At 39.2% G+C, this 22,317-nt stretch overlaps 1 protein-coding gene across 1 annotated transcript in view; it reads left to right on the forward strand.

Annotated features, from left to right (window-relative positions):
• Positions 1–22,317, forward strand: part of CLCA2 (chloride channel accessory 2) — a gene marked incomplete at its 5' end in the record, with an annotated part of 90,093 nt that overhangs the window by 58,497 nt on the left and 9,279 nt on the right. The window contains 5 exons of the mRNA XM_082612153.1: positions 1,051–1,156; positions 5,159–5,336; positions 16,317–16,535; positions 17,095–17,322; positions 20,534–20,708. Of these exons, the coding sequence (XP_082468279.1) occupies positions 1,051–1,156; positions 5,159–5,336; positions 16,317–16,535; positions 17,095–17,322; positions 20,534–20,708 (906 nt within the window). The remainder of the gene's footprint in view (positions 1–1,050; positions 1,157–5,158; positions 5,337–16,316; positions 16,536–17,094; positions 17,323–20,533; positions 20,709–22,317) is intronic.

The raw sequence follows: 22,317 nt of genomic DNA on the forward strand, positions 1-22,317 counted from the left end.
AAGTTCTAGACAGTATGTGCCAAGACATGACAGTGAAGAAGTCATGGTACCTGTTCTCATGGAGACAAGAGTCTGTAGTGAGAGACTGGCAAGTAAGAAGCAATGACAATATAACACGATAAACGCCATAATGGAATATAATGAAAGTGATAAGGAGGGGTACCTGGACTAGTTTGAGGATGTCAGAGAAGGCTTCTAGGTGGATATAAGCCTAATTTTGAAAGAAGAATAGGAGTTATTCAATCAGAGATAGGGAGAGAGTATTCCAAGTCGAGGAAAATTAGGTAAAAATGACCAGAGATGAGCAAGAGCATGATGTGGCTCTAGAAAGTAAAAGGAGTTCAAGAACTCATTGTCATTATGGAGTTTTGGAAGTGGGTGGAGAAGAGCAAGAAATATGGCTGCAGAGAGGAATAGGGCCTGAATCATCAGGGACTTTGTACGCATAGTGAAAAGTTGGACTTAACCCTGAGCACCATAGCGGAGTCATTGAAGACTGGAGACATGGAGGCCAGTTGAGTGAGTGTTGCAGTAGTTCAGAAGTAACTGGCAATGAGACTGGAAAGATGAGAATAGGTCAAAGAAAAAAGAGGCAGATGTGGAGTAGGCAGGGCTTGAGGTTTGTCCACATATGAGTCATTAGGGAGAAGGACCTATTGGGGATGCTGCTCTGGCTGCCCTATAGGTCAGTCTGGGCTGACCTCCATCATTACACTTGCACCCCTAAGGATTATAGTTATCTAAAATGATGTGTGTCATCTGCTAGACCATGAGCTATGTGAGGACAGGGCAATTGTTTTATCATTGTATGAATAGCTGCCTTGCACTTACTAGGTGCCTAATTGACACTTGATAATCCAAAATAAATAGTCATATTTTATAGAAATGTGCAATTGTCGTATCAGATTGTTCCTTCTAAGGAAATCGAAACTTTAATTAAAAAAAACATAGAAAAGCGTAATAACATTCAGAAGAATTACTTTCTCTTAGTTTAAGAGGGTAATTTTACCATTCTTATTGTAATCAGGTGTTTCAAATACTTTTTCACAGGAAGGGTATTTGTCCATGAATGGGCTCATCTACGATGGGGAGTATTTGATGAGTATGATAATGACCAGAAATTCTACTTATCCAATAAAAGAAAAAAACCAGTAATGTATGTATATTTTGATTAACTTTTCACAAACTATTTTAAATTGCAAACAATTTTGTCTTGAATTGATTACTTTAAAAATGTCAGTCTTTTGTCTTATTTTCTTTCTCTCACTCTTAGTGCAGTCTTTTTCAGATTCCCATAGAACTACTACCTTTGTTCACTTTACAAGTGTCTTAATTAGTTGAATTCTCTACTCTGCAGCTACAAATCATTTGCCTCTTTGTGTGTGTGTGTGTACAACTAGAAGAAATCCACAGGTGCTACGTTCAGTATGTCCATCTTCCTGTATCATAATCAGTGACAAAAACAAAGCTTCAGTGCCTTGAGGGTAGAATACTATCTGTGGGAACTATGTCAGTTTGAATGGGCCTGGGAGAGACTGTGGAATTTAGCTGGAAGACAGTCCAAATATTAAAACAAAACAGAAAACTTCTCCCAATTTGAATAAAACCTTGTATGGTGTCAATAGGAAGCAAACTGAACACTTAGAAAGTACCTCTGCTGCTGTGATTTTATGGATGAGTTCTTGCAATCAAAAGTTTCAGGGAACAAACTGCTTTAGTACAAACATAAAAGGGAACTTCCCAATTTATTTTAGAGAGCTAGCATAATTCAGATACTAAAACCTGACAGATGGCATGAAAAAGAATTCTGTAGATACAGCTTTCTAAAAAGGTTTTAAATAAAAGGAAAGTAAGTTACACCTGGTATAATTAAGGGAATAACAAACACACTAAGGCCAAGAAGGATGTCTTCCAGAAGTCTGAAAATGCTATGATATTAGGTAAGAAATTAATATAGTATATCAAGTAAAAGAAGAAAATTAAATGATTATTCCAACAGAATCTGAAAAGGAATTTGATAAGCTTGCACATTTATGCCTCAGTTAAAAACAACCACCTCTTTTTAAAGACTAGAGCTGACACAACACGCCTCTTCACTTTTGCTTCCAGTTCTACTCCCCTGATGGCTGTTTAAGGAGACGCACTCAGCTTTGGTTTGGTTACTGTCTTTATTCACCACAGTTTCCAAGGAAAGCTGCACTGGGCTCAGAGCTCAGCCTTGGCTTCCCCTTCCTCCCACAGGAACATTACTGCTCTCCATTTTCCCCTTTCTTTATTACATTCAAATTCTGTCAGCTTGGTCCACTACCATGACATTTTCCCTCACTCTTATGTCACTTTAGGTATAAAAAGACACTAAGTGCCTCCCAGAGCCGTACACAGCCTATCTGATTGGCTTGTTCCCTCCGCACCCCAGAGACCACTCCCCAGGGCCACTCCCCTGACATGATCATATGTTGGATGGACCTCTCAAATCTCAGCCCACGAATACCATTCAGCCCTGACATCTGCCTTTCCCACTTCTTGCTAAGCTTCCAGACAGACACTGTATATCCCCTTGAGAGGAAAGCTGACTAGTACCTATTCCTTCCTAGGGATATTCCAGAAATATCTACATATACAGCATGTTCATCCTTCCACAGATAACATTTGCAAAACTGACATGTCCTCTTAACAATAAATCTTATTATAACATACAAATAGCATTTATTGCTTATCTACCAAATTTTTAAATTACTTTTAAGGCCTAGAAACAATTACAAAAATGACAGTACTGCCCACAATAGAAGGCTTCCTTAATATGATGCAGAACATCAATTGAAAGCCAACTGCCTACCTCATATTTAATAGGGAATCACTAGACATTCCCAGGATTAGATAAGAGTGGGCACTGTTAGCAGTTATCTAATCTTATTTAGAAAGTTATAGCCAATGCAATAACATGTTGGGGAGGTTAAAAGGGGGGGGGCTTCTAGAAGGGAGAGAGAAAATTGCTTCTAGGCAGGTGATATGTGGCCCACTTAGAAAGCCTAAGGGAAAAAATATAAATTAAAATTGATAAGGGAAGTCAATAAGGCAAGCAGAGATATTTGAAGAAAACTCTAAGAAATGTTAAAGTTATATTTGAAGAAAACCATAGCATAAAATCCTTCTAAAGGATTTAAACGAAAATCAAGATTAAACGAGAGATTTTCAATTCATGGAATATGTAAATCCAACCCCAATTAATATATAGGTTTTATAAAACTCTAATCAAAAGTACTTCTATTTTTACCTCATTTTAAAGTCCCAGAGTTTATTCAGTAGATAGTACCTGAGAACGTTTTTGAAAAAGAATAGGTATAAAGGAAATTTTTCTCATTGAATTTTAAATATACAATAAACCTATGTTAATTAAAACAATGTGAACTGACAGACACTTACACAATAATTTACTATTTAATACAGCTAGAATTATAAATCTACAAGGAAAGACAATATTTCTTAAGATGTCAGGACAATTTTTAACTATGTGGGGGGAAAAATTAACAGACTCTCTTTCAATTGGATAGACTCATTAAATATAAAAAATAAAACCGTAATGAAAACTAGAAGAACATTAATACATATCAAACTTCTATATGGTGAAGGTCTTTCTATACATTCAAGAATTGGAAAAAGACATAGCTAAAATAATAATAAATTTGGCTACATATAAATTAAAAATTTGGTTGCATATAAGTCAAACATAAGCTAAATTTAAAAATAAGAAACAGAAAAGGATATTTGCAAAAATTAAAAAAAACAGGCTTTTAAAAACTTAGTATTATAACACATAAAGAACTTTTGAAAACCAGTAGTAGGAAAACAATAACACCTTAATATAAAAATAGACGCAGGAGAAGAATAATTTACAAAGGAAGAAATAAAAATGTCCAGTAAAAATGTAAAACTGTTCAGACTTACTAGTAATCAAAGGGGTGCAAATTTGACAAAGATGAGAATCGTTTATTACCTAGTAAGTGACTGTCAGTGGGATGAGTGCTCCCGTAGATGGTTATTAGAGGAATAAACCAGCATAACTTTTCTGGAAAGAAATTTGGTGACACATATCAAATCTCTAAAAATTTTTTCTATTTCTTGCTCCAGTAATTTCATGTTTAACAATCCATTTTAAAGGAAATGATAGAATGAGCCTTATCAACAGGTTTTAAAATGTTCAAACTTCTGGGTCTGAGCATTTATTCTGGGAGTCAGTCATGCAGCAAACTTGGAAACAGAGTCAAAATTTTATGTGACATTTTATTTATTCATGGAAGTTTTATTTTTAGCACTGAAAAATTTTGGGGGGGGGACAAAATGAAGTAAATTAGGCTTAATTCATGTTGCAGTATCAAAATATGAAATTATTAAAATCACATTTTGAAAGAATATTATGAATTATAACAATACAATTTAAATGTACTAAAATACTAAGTTTTTTAAGGTCAAGAAGCAAAGCTATACATAGAATGTTATGCTTATACATAGAGAAAGAAATGCTTCAATATGCTAGCAGTAGTTTATCTCTGACAGTGGGACATGATTTTTTTTTCTTCTTTATAATTTTTTGCTATTTTCCAAATTTCCTATAGTGTTCATATATTATTTATATACTCATAAAATAAGATGTGGGTGAAAAGTACTCCAATTATAATAGTGACAAAAGTCACAAGCATGTAAAGAAAAATTTAATATACCTATGAACACACAAGAACTATGCAAAAACTGTGTGACATAAACTAGTTAGATCAAAACAAACAAACAAAAAATGTCAGCAAAATTTTTAAGATAAACAAAAGAGGGCTCCTGATTTTCCAGGGACAAGGGGACTAGATTAGGAAATGCCTTAGGACTTTGGTCCTTATTAATTCTTAACAGTAGCTGTAAGCCAGCCTTAGTTTTTCTGCTGCATAGAAACACATTCTGATATCATTTGGGGAACCCCTCAGATACTTTCTGGCAAACAGAAATTACTCTAATGAGAATTTAATAATTTTGCTATTTAAGGGGATGTATTTATTTCTTGAATTATGAAAGGAAATCGTACACAAAGCCATCTGTAGAACCTGACCACAGAGTCCAACACTTCTAAATTATATCACCTACACCTAAACATCTAACCTTAATATATTTTCAGATGTCCGGCAACTATTACTGGTAGAAATGTACTACAGAAGTGTCAAGGAGGAAGCTGTGTCACCCAATTATGCAAATCCGACAGAGTAACAGGACTGTATGAAAAAGGATGTGAGTTCATACCTGATGAAGTTCAGACTGAGAAGGCTTCCATAATGTATTCACAAAGTATTCGTTCTGTAAGTGCCTTGTTCCTTTTGTTTTTCTTTTTTTCTTGACACTTATGAATTTAGTGAGGTTTTTATCCCAGATGCTGCAAGAAAAGGTCAAATGTTAGGAAGTCATCAGTGAGCAGCTGATCTCTGTGGGACAAGCCGGGAGAACAAAATCAGGGATAAAGTCCTATCTTCCTCAGATCCCTTCCTTAGGTCCATTTTTTGCTCCTCCATCATCTCCCTCCCGCTAGCTTTTAGTTTAAGGGCTTAGAACTACTTCAAATATCCTTAAAGGCAGACAAGCACAAGAATTAGTTAAACAAGAAATCTATCCAGGGGGAACAGGCACTTCTTTTTTTTTTTCGGTACGCGGGCTTCTTACTGTTGTGGCCTCTCCCGTTGCGGAGCACAGGCTCCGGACGCGCAGGCTCCGCGGCATGTGGGATCTTCCCGGACCTGGGAACGAACCCGTGTCCCCTGCATCAGCAGGCAGACTCTCAACCACTGCGCCACCAGGGGAGCCCCAGGCACTTCTTTTTATTAGTAATAAGAACATGATCAGTAGCCTTTAATTTAACTTTCAGAGATCTCTTTTCGGCCTGCATATTTGCTTTTGGTTGTTAACTAAAATTTTCTATCTTTTTAAGAGTGTTGGTGCCTTTAGGGAGTTTGTACATAGTTTTGATAGCTTTAAGTAGTTTTAAAATACAGGTCTTCCTCCCGCCCATTGTAAGTTGAAAATATCTCAAGTTGAAAATGCATTTACTATACCTCACCTATGAAACATCATAGCTTAGCCTAGCCTGCCTTACACGTGCTCAGAACACTTACATTAGTTTTTAATTGGGTAAAATCATCTAACACAGAGTCTATTGCATAATAAACTGTTCAATATGTCATGTAATTTATTAAATACTGTACAGAAGTGAAAAACAGAATGGTTGTGAGGATATTGGTTATTTACCCTCATGATCCTGTGGCTGACTAGAAGCTATGTTTGGCTCGTTGCCGATAGCATCATCAGAGAGTATCATACCGTGTACCACTAGCCCAGGAAAAGATCAAAATTCACAATTCGAGGTATGGTTTCTATTGAATGTGCACTGCTTTTGCACCACAATAAAGTCAAAAAAATCATAAGTTGAACCATTGTAAGATGGAGACTGAATTTCTCAATGATTTTTTTTTTTTTTTTTTTTTTGCGGTACACGGGCCTCTCACTGTTGTGGTCCCTCCCGTTGCGAAGCACAGGCTCCGGACACACAGGCCCAGCGGCCATGGCTCACGGGCCCAGCCGCACCATGGCACGTGGGATACTCCCGGACTGGGGCACGTACCCGTGTCCCTTGCATCGGCAGGCGGACTCTCAACCACTGTGCCACCAGGGAAGCCCTCAATGATTTTTTATGACCAACTGGTCATAAAATAAACTTGACAAACTATCTTTATTAATGTCGAACATATACATCAGCAAATTTGCACAAACTAAGATAAATGAATCAGTTAATATACTTTAGTAGGGAGCGCCTCTTATCTTCCAGTCTCTTTCATAAAATTATGTTTTCCTTTCAGAGTAAGAGCAAAGTAACTTGCAAGACTCTGTCTATAACACTATAGCATAATTTTAGAAAATGTGATACATCGTGGTTCTCTAGGTCCATCCTTCAGTCTGGCTTTGCAGTCTATTTCCAGGATAATTCAGAAACTTCCAAGAGGGGAACCAGATTTTTTTTTTAACATCTTTATTGGAGTATAATTGCTTTACAGTGGTGTGTTAGTTTCTGCTTTATAACAAGGTGAAAAGTGAATCAACTATACATATACATATATCCCCATATCTCCACCCTCTTACATCTCCCTCCCACCCTCCCTATCCCACCCCTCTAGGTGGTCACAAAGCACCTAGCTGATCTCCCTGTGCTATGTGGCTGCTTCACATAGCTATTTATTTTAGATTTGGTAGTATATATATGTCCATGCCACTCTCCCACTTCGTCCCAGCTTACCCTTCCCCCTCCCCATGTCCTCAAGTCCATTCTCTACATCTGCGTCTTTATTCCTGTCCTGCCCCTAGGTTCTTAAGAACAATTTTTTTTATTCCATATATATGTGTTAGCATACGGTATTTGTTTTTCTCCTTCTGATTTACTTCACTCTGTATGACAGACTCTAGATCCATCCACCTCAGTACAAATAACTCAATTTCGGTTATTTTTATGGCTGAGTAATATTCCATTGTATATATGTGCCACATCTTCTTTATCCATTCATCTGTCGATGGGCAATTAGGTTGCTTCCATGTCCTGGTTATTGTAAATAGAGCTGCAGTGAACATTGTGGTACATGACTCTTTTTGAATTATGGTTTTCTCTGGGTATGTGCCCAGTAGTGGGAATGCTGGGTCGTGTGGTAGTTGAATTTTTAGTTTTTAAAGGAACCTCCATACTGTTTTTCATAGTGGCTGTATCAATTTACATTCCCACCAACAGTGCAAGAGGGTTCCCTTTTCTCCACACCCTCTCCAGAATTTATTATTTGTAGACTTCTTGATGATGGTCATTCTGACTGGTGTGAGGTGATACCTCATTGTAGTTTTGATTTACATTTCTCTAATAATTAGTGATGTTGAGCGTTCTTTCATGTGTTTGTTGGAAATCTGTATATCTTCTTTGGAGAAATGTCTGTTTAAGTCTTCTGCCCATTTTTGGATTGGATTTTTTCATTTTTTGATTTTGAGCTGCATGAGCTGCTTGTAAATTTTGGAGATTAATCCTTTGTCAGTTGCATCATTTGCAAATATTTTCTCCCATTCTGAGGGCTACCTTTTCATCTTGTTTATGGTTTCTTTTGCTGTGCAAAAGCTTCGAAGTTTCATTAGGTCCCATTTGTTTATTTTTGCTTTTATTTCCATTTCTATAGGAGGTGGGTCAAAAAGGATCTTACTGTGATTTATGTCAAAGAGTGTTCTTTCTATGTTTTCCTCTAAGAGTTTTATAGTGTCTGGCCTTACATTTAGGTCTTTAATCCATTTTGAGTTTATTTTTATGTATGGTGTCAGGGAGTGTTCTAATTTCATTCTTTTACATGTAGCTGTCCAGTTTTCCCAGCACCACTTATTGAAGAGGCTGTTTTTTCTCCATTGTATTTTCTTGCCTCCTTTATCAAAAATAAGGTGACCATGTGGGTGAGGGTTTATCTCTGGGCTTTCTATCCTGTTCCATTGATCTATATTTCTGTTTCTTTGCCAGTACCATAGTGTCATGATTACTGTAGCTTTGTAATACAGTCTGAAGTCCAGGAGCCTGATTCCTCCAGCTCCGTTTTTCTTTTTCAAGATTGCTTTGGCTATTCAGGGTCTTTTGTATTTCCATACAAATTGTAAAATTTTTTGTTCTAGTTCTGTGAAAAATTCCATTGGTAATTTTATAGGGATTGCACTGAATCTGTAGATTGCTTTGTGTAGTAGAGTCATTTTCACAATGTTGATTCTTCCAATCAAGAACATGGTATATCTCTCCATCTGTTTGTATCATTTTAACTTCCTTCATCAGTGTCTTATAGTTTTCTGCATACAGGTCTTTTGCCTCCTTAGGAGGGTTTATTCCTAGGTATTTTATTCTTTCTGTTGCAATGGTAAATGGGAGTGTTTTTTTAATTTCTCTTTCAGATTTTTCATCATTAGTGTATAGAAATGCAAGAGATTTCTGTGCATTAGTTTTGTATCCTGCTACTTTACCAAATACATTAATTATCACTAGTAGTTTTCTGGTAGCATCTTTAGGGTTCTCTATGTATAGTATCATGTCATCTGCAAACAGTGAGAGCTTTACTTCTCCTTTTCTGATTTGGATTCCTTTTATTTCCTTTTCTTCTCTGATTGCCGGGGCTAAAACTTCCAAAACTATGTTGAATAAGAGTGGTGAGAGTGGACACCTTGTCTTGTTCCTGATCTTAGAGGAAATGGTTTCAGGTTTTCACCATTGAGACCGATGTTGGCTGTGGGTTTATCATATATGGCCTTTATTATGTTGAGGAAAGTTCCCTCTATGCCTACTTTCTGCAGGGTTTTTACCATAAATGGGTATTGAATTTTGTCGAAAGCTTTTTCTGCATCTATTGAGATGAACAGATGGTTTTTCTCCTTCCATTTGGTAATATGGTTTATCACATTGATTGATTTGCATATATTGAAGAATCCTTGCATTCCTGGGATAAACCCCACTTGATCATGGTGTATGATCCTTTTAATGTGCTGTTGGATTCTGTTTGCTAGTATTTTGTTGAGGGTTTTTGCACCTATGTTCATCAGTGATATTGGTCTGTAGTTTTCTTCTTCTGTGACATCATTGTCTGGTTTTGGTATCAGGGTGATGGTGGCCTCGTAGAATGAGTTTGGGAGTGTTCCTCCCTCTGCTATATTTTGGAAGAGTTTGAGAAGGATACGTGTTAGCTCCTCTCTAAATGTTTTATAGAATTCGCCTGTGAAGCCATCTGCTCCTGGGCTTTTGTTTGTTGGAAGATTTTAATCACAGTCTCAATTTCAGTGCTTGTGATTGGACTGTTTATATTTCTATTTCTTCCTGGTTCAGTCTCAGAAGGTTGTGCTTTTCTAAGAATTTGTCCATTTCTTCCAGGTTGTCCATTTTATTGGCATATATTTGCTTGTAGTAATCTCTCATGATCCTTTGTATTTCTGCAGTGTCAGTTGTTACTTCTCCTTTTTCATTTCTAATTCTATTGATTGGAGTCTTCTCCCTTTTTTTTCTTGATGAGTCTGGCTAATGGTTTATCAATTTTGTTTATCTTCTCAAAGAACCAGCTTTTAGTTTTATTGATCTTTGCTATTGTTTACTTCATTTCTTTTTTATTTATTTCTGACATGATCTTTATGATTTCTTTCCTTCTGCTAACTTTGGGGTTTTTTTGTTGTCCTTTCTCTAATTGCTTTAGTTGTAAGTTTAGGTTGTTTATTTGAGATGTTTCTTGTTTCTTGACGTAGGAGTGTATTGCTATAAACTTCCCTCTTAGAACTGCTTTTGCTGCGTCCCACAGGTTTTGGGTTGTCGTGTTTTCATTGTCACTTGTTTCTAAGTATTTTTTGATTTCCTGTTTGATTTCTTCAGTGATCTCTTGGTTATTTAGTAGTGTATTGTTTAGTCTCTTTGTGTTTGCATTTTTTACAGATTTTTTCCTGCAATCGATATCTAGTCTCATAGCGTTGTGGTTGGAAAAGATACTTGATATGATTTTAATATTCTTAAATTTTCCAAGGTTTAATTTGTGACCCAAAATGTGATCTACCCTGCAGAATATTCCATGAGCACAAGAGAAGAAAGTGTATTCTGTTGTTTTTGGACGGTATATCTTATAAATATCAATTAAGTCCACCTTGTTTAATGCATCATTTGAAGATTGTGTTTCCTTATTTATTTTCATTTCGGATGATCTGTCCATTGGTGAAAGTGGTGTACTACAGTCCCCTACTATGATTGTGTTACTGTCAATTTCCCTTTTATGGCTGTTAGCATTTGCCTTATGTATTGAGGTGCTCCTATTTTGGGTGCATAAATAATTACAATTGTTATATCTTCTCCTTGGATTGATCCCTTGATCATTATGTAGTGTCTTTCTTTGTCTCTTGTGATAGTCTTAATTTTAAGGTCTGTGTTGTCTGATATGAGAATTGCTATTCCAGCTTTCTTTTGATTTCCATTTGCATGGAATATCTTTTTCCATTCCCTCAGTTTCAGTCTGTATGTGGCCCTAGGTCTGAAGTGGGTCTCTTGTAGACAGCATATATGCAGGTCTTGTTTTTGTATCCATTCAGCCAGTCTATGTCTTTTGGTTGGAACATTTAATCCATTTACATTCAAGGTAATTATCAGTATGTGTGTTCCTATTACCATTTTCTTAATTGTTTTTGTTGGTCTTTTTCTTCTCTTGTTTTCCTGCCTAGAGAAGTTCCTTTAGCATTTGTTTTGGAGCTGGCTTGGTGGTGCTGAATTCTCTTAGCTTTTGCTTGTCTGTAAAGATTAAATTTCTCCATCTAATCTGAATAGATCCTTGCTGGGTAGAGTAATCTTGGTTGTAGGATTTTCCGTTTCATCACTTTAAATAGGTCCTGCCACTCCTTTCTCGCTTGCAGAGTTTCTGCTAAAGATCAACCGTTAACCTTATGGGGATTCCCTTGTATTTTATTTGTTGTTTTTCCCTTGCTACTTTTAATATGTTTTCTTTGTATTTAATTTTTTGTAGTTTGAGTAATATGTGTCTTGGTGCATTTCTCCTTGGATTTATCCTGTATGGGACTTTCTACATTTCCTGGACTTGATTGAGTATTTCCTTTCCCATATTAGGGAAGTTTTCAACTATAATCTCTTCAAATATTTTCTCAGTCCCTTTCTTTTCTTCTTATTCTTCTGAGGCCCCTATAATTCGAATGTTGTTGTGTTTAATGTTGTGCCAGAGGTCTCTGAGACTGTCCTCAATTCTTTTCATTCTTTTTTCTTTTTTCTGCTCTGTTCTTTCTTTACTCTATTTTATCTTCCAGGTCACTTATCTGTTCCTCTGCCTCAGTTATTCTGCTATTGATTCCTTCTAGAGAATTTTAAATTTCATTTATTGTGTTGTTCATCATTGTTTGTTTGCTGTTTAGTTCTTCTAGGTCCTTGTTAAATGTTTTTTGTATTTTCTCCATTCTATTTCCAAGATTTTGGATCACCTTTACTATCATTACCCTGAATTCTTTTTCAGGTAGACTGCCTATTTCCTCTTCATTTGTTTGGTCTGGTGAATTTTTACCTTGCTCCTTCATCTGCTGTGTGTTTTTCTGTCTTCTCATTTTGCTTAACTTGCTGTGTTTGGGTTCTCCTTTTTCAGTCTTCACGTTCGTAGTTCCTGGTGTTTTTGGTGTTTGCCCCCAGTGGCTAAGGTTTGTTCAGTGGGTTGTGTAGGCTTCCTGGTGGAGGGGACTAGTGCCTGTGTTCTGGTGGATGAGGCTGGATCTTGTCTTGCTGGTGGGCAGGATCACATCCAGTGGTGTGTTTTGGGGTGTCTGTGACCTTATTATGATTTTAGGCAGCCTCTCTGCTAATGGGTGGGGTTGTGTTCCTGTCTTGCTAGTTGTTTGGCATAGGGTGTCCAGCACTGTAGTTTGCTGGTCGTTGAGTGGAGCTGGGTCTTAGCGTTGAGATGGAGATCTCTGGGAGAGCTTTCGCTGTTTGATGTTACATGGAGCCAGGAGGTCTTTGGTGGGCAAATGTTCTGAACTCGGCTCTGCCACCTCACAGACACATGTCTGACACCCAGCCAGAGCATCTAGCTCCTGTGAGCCACATGGCTCAGAAGAAAAGGGAGGAAAAAAAGAAAGAAAGAAAGAAAGAAAGAGAGAAAAAGAAATAAGTAAAATGAAGTTATTAAAATAAAAATTTTTTTAAATTATGAAAAATAAAGAAATTTAAAAATATAAAAAAAGAATGAAAGAAAGAAGAGAGCCACCAAATCAAAAAACAAATCTGCCAATGACAACAAGTGCTAAAAACTATACAAAAACAAACAAACAAACAAAAAACAGACAGAGAGAACTCTAGAACAAATGGTAAAAGCAAAGCTATACAGACAAAATCACAGAAGCATACACATACACACTCAGAAGAGAAAAAGAAAAAAATATATATCTATATATAAAAAAAGGAAGAGAGCAACCAAATCAAACAAATCTACCAATGATAATAAACTATAAATACTAAACTAAGATAAACATAAAACCAGAAACAAATTAGATGCAGAAGCAAACCCCAAGTCTACAGTTGCTCCCAAAATCCACTGCATCAATTTTGGAATGATTTATTGCCTATTCCGGTATTCCGGAGATGCAGGGTACATCAAGTTGATTGTGGAGATTTAATCCACTGCTCCTGAGGCTGCTGGGAGAATTTTCCCTTTCTCTTCTTCGTTCTCACAGCTCCTGGGCTTCAGCTTTGGTTTAGGCCCTGCCTCTGTGTGTAGGTCGCTGGAGGGCATCTGTTCTTCGCCCAGACAGGAGATGGTTAAAGTAGTGACTGATTAGGGGGCTCTGGCTCACTCAGGCCGGGGGTGGGGGGAGGGGTACAGAATGCAGCACGAGCCTGCGGCGGCAGAGGCCAGCATGATGTTGCAACAGCTTGAGGCACGCCATGTGTTCTTCTGGGGAAGTTGTCCCTAGATCATGGGACCCTGGCAGTGGTAGGCTGCACAGCCTCCTGGGAGGGGAGGTGTGGATACTGACCTGTGCTTGCACACAGGCTTCTTGATGTCTGTAGCAGCAGCCTTAGCGTTTCATGCTTGTCTCTGGGGTCCGCGCTGATAGCCGTGGCTTGTGCCCATCTCTGGAGCTCGTTTAGGCAGTGCTCCAAATCCCCTCTCCTCGCACACCCTGAAACAATGGTCTCTTGCACCTTAGGCAGGTCCAAAGTTGTTCTTGGACTCCTTCCTGGTTAGCTGAAGCTGGAGCCTCAGCTCCCAGCCCTCACCTGCCCTGGTGGGTGAGCAGACAAGCCATTCAGGCTGGTGAGTGCTGGTCGGCACTGATCCTCTGTGCGGGAATCTCTCCGCTTTGCCCTCCGCACCCCTGTTGCTGCACTCTCCTCCATAGCTCCAAAGCTTCCCCCCTCTGCCATCCGCAGTCTCCGCCCTCTAGGGGGCTTCCTGGTGTGTGGAAACTTTTCCTCCTTCACAGCTCCCTCCCAGAGGTGTAGATCCTGTCCCTATTCTGTTATCTCTGGGGTTTTGTTTGTTTGTTTGTTTGTGTTGCCCTACCCAGGTACGTGAGGAGTTTCTTGCCTTTTGGGAAGTCTGAGGTCTTCTGCCAGCGTTCAGTAGGTGTTCTGTAGGAGTTGTTCCACATGTAGATGTATTTCTGATGTACCTGTGGGGAGGAAGTTGATCTCTGCGTCTTAATCCTCTGCCATCTTGAAGGTCTCTCTGAGATTGTTTTAAATTAACCAGTTTAATTTCATGCACAGTCATGTTTGGGAGCCTCTGCTTGGGGTTTACACAAAAGTTTTCCAGGTTCCCTTCCTAAAAAGTAGCTATAATGATAATAGAGAAACACTACCAAAACAATCTGAAAAATGCAAATAAAGAGAAAAATAAGTGTTTTACAGCTAATGATTACTTTCTGAATTACTTGACTCCCAGATATTTAGGATTTTTTTTTTTTTTCGGTACGCGGGCCTTTCACTGTTGTGGCCTCTCTCGTTGCGGAGCACAGGCTCCGGATGCGCAGGCTCAGCGGCCATGGCTCACGGGCCCAGCCGCTCCGCGGTGTGTGGGATCGTCCTGGACCGGGGCACGAACCCGTGTCCCCTAGCATCGGCAGGCAGACTCTCAACCACTGCGCCACCAGGGAAGCCCGATATTTAGGATTTTTAATTGAATGATAATACTGTAAAATCACCGAGAGGAGGAGCTAGGTTATACCTTCTTTGTATACTGTGCCTCTTTTTTAAATCTCCCAAATGCTAGGGATATAAACTTAAGAAAGGGGAAGACACTATCATTTATTGGCTGTGTTAGTATTGTCCTTATTGCATACGTTCTCATATAATTCTTGCATAACAACTACTGCCATTTTGTAGATTTAAAGAAACACTGACGTACAGATTGGTAAAGGTTACTAAAAAAACAACAAACATATTGAGCTTTTTTTGTCTATCAGACATAGGGCTAAGTTTTGAGGAAGCAAATTTAATGAGTCAGGGTTCTGTCATAGATGGATTTTCATCCCAATAAGTACACTACAATGTTAAAGGAGCCTTATTGAAATTTCTTATAGGGTCTGTGAGGCCACAAGATTGAGTGGAAATTCTTTAGGGGAAGGGTATGAAATGGGAAAACATTTTGAAAATAACCTTTTGGCTGAAACATGAAGGTAGAGTTCACAATGCAGAAGACAGAGGAAGAGCTCCTTGACAAAGTGGGAATCATGAGCAAAGACACAGAGATATAAAACAGTCTGGCAAGTCTGAGCGCTTATAGGCTACAGTGGGGGAAATTAGAGACTTGGAATGCACAGCCAGAGCAAAGATTGTGAGTAAAGTGAAAATCCAAATCATGGAGATTGCTATTAGCTATGTGAAGTAGTCTGGATTGTAGTGTGTGAGCAATGATGAACCACAGAAGGATCTTAAGTACAGGAATAAGAAGGAATATGTACCTGGCAGCTGTGGAGTGGACCAATTAAAGAGGGAGCAAGATGGAAAAGTCAGATAATCTGAGGGAGGGACCATTAGGGCTTGAATGATGGAGATTCCATTGGTAAAGGAGAAAAGATGATGAACTGGAGAGAGAGAGAGAGAGAAATGTATTGATCTTATTATTTCATAGAGGGAAGAAGGTAGGAAAACTCTCAGTTTCCTATTTAGGTGACTGAATAGATAGTAGTGACACCAAGTTATGAAATACTTGGTGTTGGGGAGGAGCAGAGTCAGAGGAAAGGTGATGAGTTCAATTATGAAAACCTGAAGTTTAAGGATCCTATGGGACATCCAAGTGGATTTTGGAGAGAGCTGGAATGTTGAGTATTGAAAGTTGGAACGCAAGGTGTTTGTAAGTCAGTGGGAAGTAAGGAAGTGAGCAGGAAGTAAAAGGATGGAGAGAGAAAATGGTACCAGGAGAGAAATGTTGAAATGTAGGTGGCTTAAAGATAGTGGCAATTGCTTAAAATGGCAAATTTGAGAAGTAGGAGGGAAGCCAAGAGCAGGTAAATAGATGATTGCTGAGGAGCACTAAAAGTCCACTGAGGTCAAAGACTTGTTTTGAGATAGAAACTCTGAATTATCTCTATGATTTTCCCAGCAGTGCTCTGCAGTGATTGTGGGATTGAGCCAAGGTTATGGGGTAACAAGGCAGTCTGGGGAGGGGGGCACATAAATGTAAATCTGCATTTAAAATATTTTAATCAAATTATTAAAGATTTTAACAAGTAGTTTACTGTTATCTATATCATTTTATTGACAATTTCAGGTGGTTGAGTTCTGTACAGAAAAAAACCACAATAAAAAAGCCCCAAACCAGCAAAACAAAAAATGCAATCTCCGAAGCACATGGGAAGTGATCCAAGATTCGGAGGACTTTAAGAAAACCACTCCTATGACAACACAGCCACCCAAGCCCACCTTCTCATTGTTGCAGATTGGACAAAGAATTGTGTGTTTAGTCCTTGATAAGTCTGGAAGCATGACGGTACGTTCATTGAGTCTTGGCTTCTGGATGGTAGTGTCACATTTGTATATGATATGATCTGGACCACAACTTGGAGCTGGCTGGGAATAAACACAACCCCAAGGGTCAGAACAGTTACAGGAAAAACATTTCCATCAGAATTGCCCACCACCTCAACTTTATTCAACAAAAATTCAGCATCAAGTGGCTCATTTGCCAAATTAAATTAGCCTTCAATTTGTGAGCAAAGATCTGATGAATTATATAGAATTAACACTTTTTATGTTTCACTGACCGTATGTATGTTTATAGAACTATCACTAGAGTATTGAACTAATGACTGAACTAAAGCCAAATTCGGCTTTATCTTTTAGGGCTATTTATACAAAATAATCCTATCCAAAGATACTACTAAATATAAAGGAGAAATTTTCCTCCATAGAAGGATATGCCTTGAGTAAGCTTATTGTCATTTACTCTACATTGAGGCAGCCATTTCCAAATTCCCTCTAGCTTGTTCTGTTTTTAGTCTGCCCATCTAAACCCAACCTGACTGCTTTTCTTCTGCTTCTCCATTCAGATTGGTGACCGCCTTAAACGACTGAATCAAGCAGGCAAACTTTTCCTTCTGCAGACGGTTGAGCAAGGGTCCTGGGTTGGGATGGTGACATTTGACAGTGCTGCCTATGTAAAAAGTGAACTTGTACAGATAAACAGTGCCACTGAAAGAGACACACTTACCAGAAGCTTACCCACAGTGGCATCAGGAGGAACGTCCATCTGCTCTGGGATTCAATCAGCATTTACTGTGAGACAAGTTGCCCTACCATAGTTTGCCAATGTTTACAATCTATGTCTCCTAAGAAATTCCCCTTTCCAGTGTTTCCATGCATGCCTAGTGTCTAGTTGAATTAGACAACCAATTGCAGAGCAACGGTTCAAATGATGCAACAACATAGGCCCCCAAAGCTATTGTTAACTAATTCATTCATGCTTTTGTGTTTTTCTGCATCTGTGCACTCATGCTTTTCTGCATGCATTTGAAACATTCGTGGTGTTACTTCTACATGCTGGGCACTGTGATACGCATTAAGAATACCACGAGGGCCAAACATACTACACCTGTTGTCGTGGAGCTTATAATCTTAGTGGGGGGAGATTCATTAACTACATAGTCACATAAATAAGTGTATAATCATACGCTAATGACTGCTATGAAGAAAGGTACACAGGGATCTAAGAGGTTATCTTCTATGAAGAAAAAAGTGAACTCTGAGTTATGGTTAAATATTGAGGTAGATTAACATTCCAAACTTCTGGGTATACAGGGCCTCCTTTTTGGGAAAAAAAAAGTTTATTTATTGAAATAGGAGGCCTTAGGAACTGTAACTCTAATTGTATTGGGGGTGTATCCAAAGATCCCATCTGATCATCCAATCATGTCATCCCTCTACTTAGACATCAATCTCTCCCCATTTTCAACAAAACTAAGTAAAATTTCTCTAATATTTAAGTTCTTTTATAATATAGCCCCTACCTACCTTTCCAGGCTCAAGTACTCAGGAGTCTCTCCCAGGTATTCTATGTTTAAGCAAATTAGATCCCCTGCCCTTGCCAGCCAGGTTCCACACCTTTGCCAGGCCAGCTCCCCATCTAGAGTAATTTCTCCTCCCTCCTTTGTACCTCAAATCACACTCATTCTTCACACATCATCATAGACACTACTACTTATTGACATCTTTCCTGATCGTTTCAACTGTATAGAGTTCCTCCTTCTGAATCCTAAGAACTTTTTTCTATTTTTTTTAAACATCTCTTATGACTTTTGACTCTTCTGTCTTATTTCCTGTCATGTTCTTTGCTCAAACAAAACTTCTTCAGAGATAGGAATTACCTTTTAACTTCCCAGGTTGCTGGCACAATATCTTTTCTATATGAGGTTCTCAAAAAAAAATTAAATTGAGTTCTTTGATTACACCTGATGCTTAAATGCTCCAAATATAGAATAGAATATTCTATATTTATTTAGAGGCTATTTAGATCCATGAAATAAAGAATAAGAGGCTGAAGGAAGCTGGCTAGTCTAAGGTCTCAGAATCTAGGCAGTGTCTTGGGAAAGTCTGCCCTCTGTCTGCTTGGGGCGTAACACATCAATGGGGCTGTTCCTGATTTCCAAGCAGCAGCAGGAACATTTAGTTTTCAGCTCACACTGTTTCATGTTGACAGTGGACTCAACAATTCCCTTATGCAGTCTGTCCCTCTGGCCCTTTTTTTCCATTTTGAAGGTCAGTTCCCTAAAAGTGGTTTTTATTGTGTATGCAGTCAGCTGCAAAACCCTTCTCCAGATGCCTGTGTGCACTTGGGTTCTCTTGCTTCTGCCATTCACCCATGCTTTGATTAAAGAAGCAAGTAAGGGAGGGAAACTGACATGTCGTACTAAACTCCTGCTATACAAAACCTGAGGGGAATGACTAATGCCAGATGGCCTGGTGGTGAAGAGGGAACTTCTGGTTCTGTATTTTCCACTCCGATGGTGTGAGAGAGTATGTGAGGAACACAGTTGGAATTTAGATGCTCCTCATGTCCTCAGGGTGACAAGGTAAAGGGCCTTGGATCCTGCACTGTCTCAATTTCCCCACTAGTCCCTGGGGAAGGACCCTGGTCAGGTCTGGCAGGGGTATCCGTTGAGCTGTGGCCATTGGGCTTTGCTTGTTTTCTTAGCTTGATCACGGCCCATTGGTCTTCCCCAACTGACTCACCACACTCTAGCTCTCACTGTTGGAGCAGATCCCTGAGCACCCCCATGTCCTGCATCCAACCCTTGGGAGGCTGTACACCCCTCAGCCTCTATGGCAAGATAAACTATCTTCTTGCCTGCCAACTCTCAAGTCAGCTGCCATCCATTTCCCGTATGGATACATGGAGATTTCTGCATGTTTTCCATGACACATAGCAGCGATGGGGAATGGGACAAGGGAATCCAAATTGAGCCCTTTCTCTGGCCTCTCAGGCCCTGCAGCTTGGTCAGACTGAGGCTACAGCCACAGTTGACAGCCTCCTGGGCTCCAGAATTCTTCACATGGCAGCAATCACAGTTCTGCTCTCTTCCCTTGTGGGGCAGCCCCCTCTCAAAAGAAGTGGGGCGGAAGTCTCCTCTGATCTCAGCTTCCCTTTCAACCTACTTAAGAGAGCCTTCCCTTCCTGAGAGTCTGGTCCCGAGAGGGGAGTTACTTAGGTTTGATTACTTGTTTCCTCTATTTCTGGGTCTCCCTTCCACTTTTTTTAAGGGAAGAGTGAACTCTTGCCTTCCTCTTCATAAACATTATTATTTTATCTAATTTTCCTTCTATCATAATCTTATCCAACATTGGCATAAGGCGTATGCTCTCTATACCATGTAAAAAGCTATAAACTGTGTCTCCCAGGAATAGTTGGGACATAGGTGTCATAGGACAACTAGGAACTGGGGATTAATAGGAACAAAATGTTTTGCTTTAATCAGAGGGATATTAAAATTTTTAATAACTCATGTGATCTGGGGACTGACCAATCAGAACCAAGGCCAGCCATAAACAGCTTATGGTAAGACTGGTGAATATCACACAAGCTAAAATCTGCCCCGAGTCTAATATTATTATAGTAATATATTAGTCCTCAGTATTATCCCCATTAAGTGAGGGTAGTTTCTGAAGGCATCTGGGAACCTCTGAAAGCCTGTCAAGGAGAGATCATGTGAAAGAGACTAGAAAAACCTTCTTTTCTGCTTAGTGCTGTCCATCCCTGGAACTGCCCTGCATCCCACCTTATTGAGCCTTCTCTGCAACAGGTTAATCAAGAGAAAAGACCATTGTCAAGTTCCATGGTCTTGTATCATTGCAAGACAGATAGCTATTTGACCATTCCTAGACACTTTTGTTTATTCCCTCTGGAATTTCTCTTCTCATTCCCTTTAATTGCAGTTTTCCCAAACACTTTGGCTACCCTGAGTATGACATCTCATGCCTGAATTATGTCCTTAGGTGATTAGGAAGAAATACGCAACAGATGGATCTGAAATTGTGTTACTGACCGATGGGGAGGACAACACTATAAGCTTATGCTTTAATGAGGTGAAACAAAGTGGAGTCATCATCCATACAGTCGCCCTAGGGCCGTCTGCAGCAAATGAACTAGAGGAGCTGTCTAAAATGACAGGTGAAGGATGACCTGCTAAGTCTTACTGTATTTTCTCTTCCACTGGACTGTGAGCTCCAGTGCACTGGGGAGTAGGAGAAGGGTGGGGTAGGGAGAGATGGGGTTATCTTATTGACTAACTAGCTGCCCTTACCACAAATGGCTTTTAGAACTGACTCCACTCATTTATTTTAAAGCCTTGGTTCTAGGATTAGGGCAGTCTGGAGAAGATGGGACCAGCATAGCACCCTAGGGAGAACTTGGGACTCTCTTCCCAGACACTTTATAAGGATTGGTAAGAATCTAATCAGTTAGCCAGGAACCACTCACTTCCAGTTGGCAGCTGGCCAAGAGACCCAGGGGACACAGATGACAAGCCACTAACTATATAATCCTATGATACAAGTGCTCTATTAGTAATAGAGGGTACAATGAGTACAAAGAAGGGAGCCTAGATTTTATCTGGGGAAGAAGGAGTGTACAAGAAGGTGACAACTGAATTGGGGCTTGAACAAGAAATAGCAGGGGAAGGGCAAAGGGCCTGCTGAACCAAACAGAAGGTCACTCTGAAAATATAGAATATAATGCAGTTTCTTTGTAAAACATTCATATATTATGCTTCTACCTTCCATACACATACAGTTAAAATATATTCCATCTGAACCTGGTTTCTTCAGCAGAGTGGGTTTTTATTTTTTTTATTTTTTTTTAAATTAGAGCCAGCATTATGGATATCAATTATTATGCTGAGTTGCCATCTAAGCCAGATAAAGTGACAGGACTGTTTGCTCCTAATGCTACCTGTCTTAGGCTGGGTTTCCTAGAAGCAGAGCCTGAGAAAAGGATTTAAGTGCATGTGATTTATAGAGGGAGAGCTCTCAGGAGAAAGGGAGAGTAGGGAGTAAGATCAAGCAGGGGAAGAAGCTAAGCACAGATGTGAAATTAGAGGCTAGCTGAAGCCTAGTGCCACAGAGGGCTCTGGATCTGGAATTGCATCACAGATTTGGTACAATATTGAAAGAGAAGGCTGACCTTTTGTACCACTGTGTCCATCAGTCAGTGGTTATAGACTGTCAGGGCAGAGCAGGGGTAAGGGGGCATGTTATGTCTTTAGCTAGGGTGGCCCCATTAGGTAAAGAAATTTTCTTGAATAGGAGGCAGCTATATGCCATTAATCTAACACTTAGAGCAGCTGGTGAGAGATGCAGTAGCCTAGATAAGGGGATCTGGGTGAAGTACCAGTAGGATGACCAAAATACTCTCCTTAGATTTTGGATGTCATTAACAGTTTAAAAGTGCTTTCATATCAACTATCTCAGTTACACCTATTCTAAATAGCTCAAGACTACATGGCCTTGTATATCATCTTCTGTTTACTACACATAATACTTTTCTATAATTGTCCTCTCTCAGTTGTTATTCTTACTGTTGTAACATACACATCTTTTCTGATTTAGGAGAAAACTTGAAAGTCAAGCTTGCTAAGATTATGTCTAAAATAAGAATAAATCAATACACTTGCAGTAAGGCTTAATGACTCATATGAAAGTGCATGACCTTTAAAACACGAGATTTATATTACTAGTTTTGGTCTGTCGGAGATTCTTGACTGCTTTGCAGAGAGCTGAAG

This window comes from Mesoplodon mirus (assembly GCF_964341445.2).
Source record: "Mesoplodon mirus genome assembly, chromosome: 3".
Lineage (NCBI taxonomy): Eukaryota > Metazoa > Chordata > Mammalia > Artiodactyla > Ziphiidae > Mesoplodon > Mesoplodon mirus.